Here is a 10,852-nt window from a genome sequence, read left to right as displayed (position 1 = left end):
AGAGCTCCACAAATCAGCTGCAAATATTTGTTTATAGGTCTGCTGCTATTTGCTTGCCGTTTATAGAAGAGTGGGAAGAACACTTGAAGCTGCAGTTGCTGTGAGAGGCTGTTCTACAAAGCAGTAAAACAGAAAATGCTAATGCACTCAAGACTTTTCAGCTTTTTATTCGTCAAAAATATTGACAATCGTTCATCTTTTTCTTCCCACTCCACATTTCTAGACTACTTTGTGCCGGTTTAACGCATAAAGTCCTAGCAAAATACAAAAAAAAAATATGACAAGGCTTAGAGGCCATAGATGCATTTGCAAGGCACTTTAAGTCTTGTCTTTTTAATCGCGCATGACTCTGACTTTTACAGACTTATAAAATTCCTCTGTTATTGCAACACAACAGAAAGTATACCTCAAACTAAACACCAGTGCAGTTTGGGTGAGCATATCTAGTGTTTTATAGGAATATGAGTCACACTTTCTACACTGCATGTTTGCTTGTTTGTTTATATGTTGTCCATATACTCTGGTGCATAATTACCTTGCTCAGCGAGACGTATAAAACAAAAGGGGAAACATTTGCAATAGCCAAAGAACAGCTCATTTTTCCAGCAAAGGTAATGGCCAAAAGTGGGGAATAGAGCCGGCTGCTGTTCCCCCCTTTTCTTTCTTTTTTTTTTTTTTTTAAACAGCAATACAAACATCAGTCAACGGGAACCAAAGTTAGCTTTGTTTCATGACTGTCCATTACTGCTCAATTATTCTCATATGGAGAGACAAAAAGAAAACAAGCTTAAAACTTTTGGCAAAGAGGCTTTTGTGAGTCGAGACATCAAGGCTTCAAGGAAGTCGTTCAGAAGGCCGAGTCAAAAAGTCATCAGAAGGGTAGAGACAAAGTGGAGAAAGGTTTGGGCGTAGTTACATGAACGCAAGTTGGCCTCGTCGGATGACAAATTGTACGGTGCTGGGACGGGACGGTTCAGCCAGCTGGTTGGCCCCATCGCCGGGTTGATTGATGGTGTTGATGTTCTAAATCGGCCGCCAACACGCCGAGTACAGGACTCGTAATAGCGCAGCCTTAGATTGGCCCTGGAGATAGCAGGAAGTGGACGGGGGTGTATGTGGAAGGGGGGTGGTGGGGACTGCGAGGGAAAAAGGACACGTTCCCATGCAAGCACATGGGATATGGACGCATGATACTGGGACTGCTAAATCCAGTCGGCTGAGTTAGAGGTTAGAAACCACAGAACCTTTTTGTGAAAGTCTCTCTTCAACTATCACTGCAATGTTAGCTGCTGTACAAGTGGTGAGTTGTAGCACTCGCTATCACTCAGGGATTTCCCTTAGCTCACTTCTCGTCTGAAGAAAACCCACGAGGGGGTCATCATCATCGCTTGGACAAAAAAGCAGAGGGTCACGGTGCAATCATTACTGTCGAACAGAGGTCAAAGCCAGAGCTCTCATGTCCACAGTTATCTGACCAACGTGCGAACAAGTCAGGAGAGGGTAAGAGGGGAGGGGGCAGTTTAAAAAAAAAAAAAAAATACAACTTCCCCTTAATTGTAACAGGAACCCCTTTATCATAGTTTGACTGGATAACACATGCTACCTTTGATCAAGACCAAGGCAGTCTGGGATCGTGTAGAAAGCTCTCAGATCTCGACACACGCAAAGGGGGAAACACGGGGCAGCGTGGAGGGGGAGAGGGGTAAGTGGAAGCTTTCCGCCATCACTGTGGGACAAAAGAGAACATTAAATGGAGAATTTCAATTGTGTTCAAGAAGTTTTGAACAAAAATTGCTGTTCATTTGTTGCAATAATGGCTCCTCCACACCTGCTTTCAAAAAAAATTGGACTCTCTGGGGCTTTTTGATCTAAATATGACCACCTACTGATTGTGCGGTCAGCAACATTTGTCATCTGCCACTTTCTCATGCAGCATCTTCTCTGAGATTATTGAAGGCACGTCTAAGGATTTTTTTAGCCTTTTGTTTTTTTTTTTAGTTATGTCAACATTGTACAAAGATTGGTTCACACTCTTTACACTAAATCATTCAGGAACAAGACAATCCCATCTAACTCAAATGATAAATCAATGTTGTGTCTACAAACAACAGACATATTTTGTAACTGTACGTTTAGCAAAAACAGTATAACAATGACAAATTATAATTTGGTCAAACTGACTTAGGGATTAAACTCCTGGTTCTTGTGTTTGGTGTTTACCCAGTTTATTGCTGGGCATTGCTTTAAGTTACTTTTCTTGTGCATACATCTTACATCTATCTTTTTTTTTGTCTCGTTTTACTTTTAAGAATTTTCTTCATGAAAATCAAAGCGATTAACAGGTCCAGGAGCTTCTAGCTACGCAAAAATGTTCATTTTATTCCTTTATAGTGCAATCGCACTATACAGCACAAAGACACAAGAGACAAACGTACACACATACATGCACTCACACTTCTAGGGTAATCTAGAGTAACCAGTTAATCTACTATGTAAGTACGTTTTTGGACAGTATGAGAAAACTGGAGCACTCTGAGAAAACGTTCACTCATAATAGAAGAATAGTCCAAATGTATGAAGTTATAGTAAATAGATAGATAGAGAGAGAGAGAGAGAGAGAGAGAGAGAGAATTGGGCCCAAAAAACAGGCTTGTGCCACCACACACATGTGAGATCAGCATGATCTGACATGATGAAGCTTACATGGACACTGAAATTTCTATTTGTAAAGTAAAAGCTAAACCAATCTAAAACTGTCCCAAACTTCCCCATAGGAAACATGCAAAAAGCTGGTCAGCAATTGTTGATTTTTCTCATGAGTTGTTGAGAAGCATTGCAACAAGCACTTAACCCGTAAAAGGCGAGGTACCTCAACTTAACAAAACAAAAAAAAGCATAATTTAACTAACTTTACAACAGTATCTACTTGTTTATTCAGTGAAGTCTGGTCAGGGTGTTGTACATAGTCCACACATGCAGTCTGTGAAGACAAACGAGTCTACATCTAGTCGTTTGAAACTACCCACTTTTTGTGTTGACAGCATAAACTATGAATTTACACTAGAAATAATAGAAGTCACACAGGTGAAAATGTGGGTTATAAGAAGCCGCCTGCCGCCTTTGTCTTTAAGTTTTCTTTTTTTGATGGAAGACACTGGATGGGTGCATCTGTCTTTTATGTGGGACCTTTCTGAGAGATGTCAACTGCTCAAGTGGATTTTATAGGTTTGCTAATCCTGTTTCGGGCTCATGAATATGCATATTCTTAAAATAAAGAATGTTAAAAAATAAATAAAAGAAATCCTAGCAGATTTTCTGTGCAGCTCTCTATCCCAGTAGTATGTTGATTGTATGTGGCAACGGGATAAATCTGTCCCGCTGTGCCAGTAACAGCCAGGTTATCTCTTTTCCATTTGTTTTTGGAAACTTTACACCAGTGCTTCTCAACCCTGGTCCTCACGCCCCCCTGCTCTGCATGTTTTAGATGTACCTCTATTCCAGAACAGCTGATTCAAATGATTGCATGACCGTCATGTACAGCAGAAGCCTGTTAATCACCAAAATATTCAATCCAGGTGTGTGGCAGAAGGGAAACACCTAAAACATGCAGGGCAGGGGGGCCTGATGACCGGAATTGAAAAACACTGCTTTACACAAAGATTAAGCAAGTCAGACTGCTGGCTGGAAAAAGACTATCAGCAGCAGCACACCGCCGTACAGTTTGGTCTCTCGGGTTTCACCAGGACCAACAGGCCATAAAATCTTCCTAAAAACAGCCATGTGAAGCTTGCTCGTGTTTGAGTAGAAGCTGTGCACTGTGCTCTAAGAACATTATCCCCCTTTAATCCACTTTGCCTTCTGCTGCGTGCAGGTGGACAGACGGCCAGATGGAGCTGGGTGGCACAAACACCAGCTTCCACGCTTAATTGCAACAAACTATTTATCTCGGAGACAAAGTCAACTAATTCACTAAGAGTTGACCGTGCATTTCATCTTTTTGTTGCCGTATACTCCTTTTCACACACTGTGATTAGGTGCGACTCTTTGCTCTGCTATGGAGGACCCGGACATAAGGCAGCAGAAGCTGGACAACCAGGTAAACACCGGCTGATTATTTATGCTCCTCAGAGAAACAGTAAACAGGCCGAAGCTGTGATTGGCTGCACTAACATAACTCCTTATTTTGTTTTTCTAGGGTGATTTTGTTCGAGATTTAGAGAAATTGAGAAGCTCTGATCATATTGTGTTTTTCTTGATGTTATCTTTGTATTTTCTCTGTATGGAAGGACTTTGCGTTTGTCATTTGAACTTAATATTCCTGTGGGATCATTAAATTGTGTTTTATTGAAACGTATAACTTTACAGTTAATTAAGATTTAATCTCTCGAGACTAGTGTCATTGGGTCATGGGTGTACGAGCCACCTGCTGCTTAGGCATCTGATCAAGGTTTACTTGTTCTCCAAAGCACGATGGCGTCTTTGAAGAACATAATAAATAAATAAAATAAATAAATTTAAAATTCAGTTTTGTTGTTTAATGCTGCATTTGTTCTTCATAGAAAATGACTATAATGGGTGTTGAAAACAATAATTAATTTTACAGGTAAACTTATATATCGATATTCCCCCTGATAATACACACCCACCAAATATTGGTGGGTATTATCCATCCATCCATCCATCAGCTATTCTCAAGTTTTATAGCATGTCCTTAAAAAATATTCAAACCAATTAAATGATATTGCACATGATATGTCTTTGTAAACTTCTGACTGGTTCGACATTGTGGTATCCAAATTGTATTGTATGTAGTAAATTTAAAAACAATTTGTGCACTTCCGCACTCTAACGTCAATGTTGGTTGACGTTACATTGTAAATGCATAATTTTCTTCTTCTTTTTTTTTTTTTTGTTATTCAAAGGCAAAGAAAATTTGTCCATTATTTTCAATCACTCGTTTGGCATTTTGATCTTAGCGAGCTCTTTTGATGAAGAAGCAGCAGAAGAAGAGGGCAGACACTCAGATGGTGGTGGCCAATAGAGACGCTCGCCAAAAGAATCGAAAGCACAAGACGGTCAACTCAGAAGAGATGCCTCTGTTGATCTCTCAGTCCCTGAGCAGCACGTCTCTGAGTGGTCAGTATTTGAACAGGGTCGTATTGTTTGCAAACAACAATCCACTCGTCATCGTTTCCAGGGGTGTAATTTATGAATTTTACAAACAAGAAAAACGTGAAAGTTCAAATTTATTGTGGGTTTTGTCACATCTGTTGGTTGCCTGCTGCTGGGAGAATAGGTTATGCGCTTTTATACTGATCTTGTAATGAATAAAGTAACCTAACAGTAAGTTTGTGAAATGATAATCACCTCAGCCCTACAGATGATGTATAAACAATCTGTAAATGTCCTCTCCATGCCAGGAAATTAACTAATTTAGACGAGCTTTATAATTTACCAGCTACCAAAAAGACTGATCATAATTTGAGGCAGAATTAAGCCAGTGGCTTTTGATGCTTATAAAAAACAATCTGTTTCTCTGAAACTTACTAAAGAGTATTCATCCAAATATTAGTAAAGGGTGCATGCATATATTTGAGCCAGTAATGATCATTGCATCGACACTGTGTGCTGTTGATGTTTGTTTCCTGGAGATCAAGTAGAACATGCCCATGACAACCCCCTGGACGAGATCACACTGGGCGAGGGTGACTTGAACGCGACCTCAGAACCGGACGAAATGCCTCCAGAGAAGCCCGTCACTCCCAAAAGGATGGACTTAGAGGTTGACCGAGAGCCTGAGGTAAATGGTAAAGAAGAGAACGTAGCCCCCGAGGAGGTAAAAAAGACCAAAAAGAAAGATGTGAAAAAAGACAAAACCAAACGTAAGACTTTTTTCTTTTTTTTTTTTTTTTTTTTTTACTGAGACTGTACAAAGTTGAGGTTGTATGCATTTTTATTAAAATCTTAGACACATTTGCCACATTTAATCCTTTATCAGAAGCTTTCTGGTTCTTTAGGAGTGGAAGAGACCGAAGAGGAACTGGAAAAGGAGAAAGAAAAAGAGAAGAAAGAGGAAAAGGCAAAGAAAAAAGACAAAGTGAAGGAATCTGTAGACACGCAGAAGAAGAGCAAACAACAACGTAAAAGTAATGTTGAGAAACGAGAGCTTTTATGCTATCCGTTCTGTGACCATACCCCTTTAAGTCAAGCTTTTGTGTCATCCTGCTGGGTTTATTTAAGATGTAAGCAAACATTTCTTTTGCAGAGAAGCATTTGCAGGAGGATTCAGCCCCTGAGACCAAACCAGAGGTGAAGGATGAAACTCTAAAGGATAAACGCAACGAGAGCAACAAAGACGAAGAAGATCCTCGGGAGCCCGAGACTCCTTCGCCCATGAAGAAGAAAACTCTGGATACGTGTGAGTGATTACGTGATCTAATTTGCTGTGCAATCTGCAGCTACGTTGAGCTAATAAAGACGAGTTTTTCCACATTATAATTCGCAGCCAGGTGTCAAATAAGCGACGAGAGCAAAGATGAGGAAATCCAAGAAGAATCTGAGCAGAAGAAGGAGAAAAAGTCAAAGAAAGCAGAGAAAACTCCGTCCACTCTGGCGTCGTACAACTCCAACTGTAGAGAGACGTCGTCCTCAGGCAGTGAACATAACGAAAGGGTCAGGCTTTAAAAGTATTTTTTAAAGTGAATATTGAGGGGAAATGCGCAGTAAAAAAAAAAAAACATTATCTGTGGAATTAAATTACGTCCTATTTCAGGTGACTTCTCCGATGTCCGTGGAGGACCTTGAGAATTTTGCCCTCCGTCCCGCTCCAAGAGACGTGACCATCCAGTGCAGGGTCACCAGGGACCGGAGAGGCATGGAGAAGGGCATCTACCCAACTTACTACCTCCACATGGAGAAAGAGGACGGCAAGAGGGTGAACATTTTTCCTTGTGAAAATCTTTCTCAAAAAATGCAAATAAAGTGAATTGAATTGCATTTAACTTTAGAAACAGACTGTAATCTATTGCTCTACTGTTTCACCTTAAAGGTGTTTCTGATGGCGGGCAGAAAACGAAAAAAGTGCAAAACATCGAACTATCTCATCTCCATCGACCCAACAAATCTAACCAGAGATACAAACTGCTACATTGGAAAACTAAGGTGCAGTCTAACGTTTTCTGCTTATTGTAAGGAAAGTTTTCCTCAAATCATATTGAAAGTTGGAGCTATTTCATCACCTCAGCTTTGCATGATTACGCAAAAACTATGCCTTTTACTACCGACAAGCAACTTTGAGTTATTGTATGATAGTAAAAAGAAAGCACACCCTCTCGTAAGGAATAAATTACTTTGTCTGCACCAGGTTTGCATAATCTAAGTGTGCAAAGCACATACCACAGATTCCAGTTTTGAGCGGTGTACCTCAAGTATTCTGGACACTTACAAAATACTGTGTAAAATCCTGACGTTTACAGAAGATGAAGGATTTCACATTAAATGTACCGTTGAGGTGGAGGATGAACTTACTTAGTGCATCTGTCTTTAACTGTTTCTTTCCTCAACAAAGCAATTGAAAACCAATGATGGCTTTTACCCTGTGTAGTGTTTACCGTAGAAAGTACTCCTGCTTCGGTGCTTTATTGTGTCGCTATGTCTATTTCCTTGATGAAACTGAAACTAAACAATTGCTGCAATTATCTCTCTTCACGTCTTTGTTCTATAAAAGCAACACTTGGGTCGGTGTGTCTGTGTTTAGCTGTATTTAATTCCTGCTATTTAACGGCGTCTTCACGATGAAGTAGCTGCTTGTGAACTGGACATGTGCCTTGAGAATTGCCTCAAAATGACATTGGTAGACAAATAAATAAACTGAGTTAAACAGGAAATCCATGACTTTAGTTTTTCCTCTTGGTCTTTTTTTTTTCCCTCAGAGTCATGGTTCTTCTTTCGTCCATTCTTAAATGACCAAAAATGTATTTGATTTGTTCTTTAAGCAAAAGAACAAATGGCAATGTCACGTTACCACAAAAGTTATTGATATTTTACAATTTTAAAGACATGCAATGTGCAACCTATTTATTGTTAAATCCATTTGGTTACGTTACTACAAACAAATAAAACATGACACAAATGTCCAAAATCCCAAATCTAGTGCTCCATAGTCCTCAAACTCAATGGCGACACTCTTTTACAATGTCGATCTTTTAAATTTGAAACCTCAGTGTTCTTTTGCACACATGTTGTGGTATTACTTTTAAGAGTTTAACTCTCATTTGCTTCAGGTCCAATGTTCTGGGAACAAAGTTTACGGTCTATGATGGAGGTGAAAACCCAGAGAAAAAACCTTTCATTAAAGAGAGTGAGTCAGTGCGGCAAGAACTGGCAGCCATATGCTATGTGAGTCCCAAACATACATACACACAGACACACACACACACACACTGCCTCGCACAACATAACAAGCGGTAAAACCTAGAAGACACACAAATTATTCTTTTCCAGGAGACAAACGTTCTGGGTTTCAAGGGTCCGAGGAAAATGACAGTGATCATCCCTGGCATGCTGGAGAACGATGAAAGAGTGTCCATTTGCCCCAAAAACGTAAGTCTTTGTTTAAAAAAAAAAAAGACAACTAATGTTTAGAATCGGTCATAAAGTTGGTTAAGAGTCAAATATTTCAGCCGAGGTGACATTCACGTTTATTTCAGGAGCTTGAGACACTGCTGGTGCGCCACTCGAATGGAAATACGGACAAGCTGGTCACTTTGGTGAACAAATCCCCAAGCTGGAATGAGCAGACTCAATCGTACGTGCTGAACTTCCACGGACGTGTAACGCAAGCCTCCGTGAAAAACTTCCAGATCATCCACCCAGACAACGGTAAAATAACCACATTTCTCTCACGACTGACAAACCCGTTGATGTGTTTTGCCTGAGCTCTTCAAACGCCGTTTTTATGTCTCTTCCAGAGGATTACATTGTGATGCAATTTGGTCGTGTGGCAGAGGACGTTTTCTCCATGGATTATAGTTTTCCTATGTGTGCCCTTCAAGCCTTTGCCATCACTCTGTCATCCTTTGATGGCAAACTGGCATGTGAATGACCACACCCAAAGTGCTTAACAAGATGTGTAAACATCACAAAAAATGTACTAGTTAAAACTGAAGCTACACCCATTATTTAACGCGGGACCATGTTTGATTATATCTGCTACGCTCACAACTTGAAACATACCACAAATGTGACAGAAGAGTTGTTTTATAAGTCCTGTGATGGTCTTTTTCTGTCTTTTTATTTTAATTGAGATACAAGGCAATATTACATAGCTTTCCTTTCGTACTTTCAAAATGTGTATGTGATTTGTGCAATTAAACTATTGTGCTATTTAATAAGAAATCTGAAATATTAAAAGAAAAGATTGAGTATTAAGATTTACCATTTATTTTTTTAAAAGCAGTAATATAACACACATTTGTTTGCCATAACCTCTGACTGTTTAATTTTATAATAAAGTTTGTGGTCTTTACATGTGCAGTTTTTTTTTTGTTTTTTTTTCAGGCAGAGAAGATCATCCTTTACACATGCAATCCCTCAGGATGTGGCACATAACGTCTTTTATTGTTTTCAGGGACAGGTGCAAAATGTCGTCTTCAATATTTCAGTTTGTCCAAATAATTTGGATCTTTATAGTTCATGAATCTCTAGGGGGCGGCCAAAACTTTCTGTATAAAATCAAGCTAAATTTAGACTTTGTGTAATTGCTAAATCTTGATGTTCAGAGTTGCTCTCCATTCAAATCTGCCTGATTTTGAGCTATTTAGCTAAGAATAAAGGGTACAAATGTCAGGTTTGTACCCTGACAAATGTAGAAACTCACTAAGTTTTTACCATTCAAACTTGGCAAGTTTGTCTGGTACAGACTAAACATACAATCAACTCAATTTATCAAGACAAAACAGAATCAACTCCACATTTTCTACTTTTCCCTCCTCCTGCACCAGGAAGGGGTGGAGCTTCCCCTGAGATGGGCGGAGCTTGTAGCATCTGCGGTTCCTCCTGTGCATCATGTTATTGTCTTTCACTTCCCATGTTCTACATTACGTCAATGGACACTGATTAGCCAATGAGTTTGTCTGGTACAGATAAACACACTAAGCTAGTAACTAAAATATGGAAAATAAAAACAATGGAGAAAGTAATTGACTACTAAAAGAAAAAATTGTAAAAATACTACAATGCAAATAGAGCCAATAAAATAAAGCAGTAATATAACAGTGTGGTATGAATATGTATGCTTAACTTTGTATTATTTTGGTGAGGGCAAAATAACTCTACATTAAATAAGATTAGTTTAGACTAATTGATAAGTCTGGTATGTGGTCTAAGTAATCCTTGCCACAATGGATAAGACAAAACATTTTGAGAAAGAAATGTTTTATTTATTTTTCATTCAATTAGAAATCAGTAACCTTTTTGTTGAATCGATTCAGCACATTCTGCTGTTTATAGCAATATGAGAAATATTCTCTTGTCAGGGTGAGAAATGCAAGTGAGAAATTCTGAAATGCTCCAGATTGGCCTTTCAGGCATCTTCAAGTTTTGCCACAGCTTCTATTCACTGGCTCTTGTTGAAGACAGAATAGTGCCGGTTGTCCTTCTGGAGGAAGATAAAGGGCAGGGGTCCAAAGAGTCCACTGTGTAAGCTGTTGTTGGGCCGATGTCATTCTGGCCTTGGGCAACTGAAAGCGGCGTCTATGAAGCAGTCCCATTCTTTACGCCTTACATGCACAGACACAGGGCTAAAGACATACGCACAACTGCGGCAGCCAGTCACATTTTCTTGCACGTATAT

At 39.5% G+C, this 10,852-nt stretch overlaps 1 protein-coding gene across 2 annotated transcripts; it reads left to right on the top strand.

Annotated features, from left to right (window-relative positions):
* Nucleotides 1-3,619: 3,619 nt before the first annotated feature.
* LOC103472233 (tubby protein homolog) lies at nucleotides 3,620-9,526 on the top strand. 2 transcript variants are annotated; one of them, XM_008421705.2, is made up of 12 exons: nucleotides 3,620-4,096; nucleotides 4,977-5,136; nucleotides 5,652-5,882; nucleotides 6,018-6,146; nucleotides 6,266-6,418; nucleotides 6,506-6,672; nucleotides 6,773-6,934; nucleotides 7,049-7,161; nucleotides 8,283-8,397; nucleotides 8,503-8,601; nucleotides 8,709-8,880; nucleotides 8,970-9,526. In XM_008421705.2, exons 1-12 carry the CDS (start codon nucleotides 4,055-4,057, stop codon nucleotides 9,101-9,103), a joined length of 1,677 nt encoding a protein of 558 aa, XP_008419927.1. In that variant the 5' UTR covers nucleotides 3,620-4,054; the 3' UTR covers nucleotides 9,104-9,526. The 2 variants fall into 2 exon arrangements, with proteins under 2 accessions (XP_008419927.1, XP_008419928.1); XM_008421706.2 differs by having other exon boundaries at nucleotides 4,923-5,136.
* The last annotated feature ends 1,326 nt before the right edge of the window (nucleotides 9,527-10,852 follow it).

The sequence above is a fragment of the Poecilia reticulata genome, linkage group LG11, assembly GCF_000633615.1.
Source record: "Poecilia reticulata strain Guanapo linkage group LG11, Guppy_female_1.0+MT, whole genome shotgun sequence".
Lineage (NCBI taxonomy): Eukaryota > Metazoa > Chordata > Actinopteri > Cyprinodontiformes > Poeciliidae > Poecilia > Poecilia reticulata.
The sequence above is the reverse complement of the archived record's forward strand: the minus strand, read 5'-3'. Positions and strand labels throughout refer to the sequence as shown.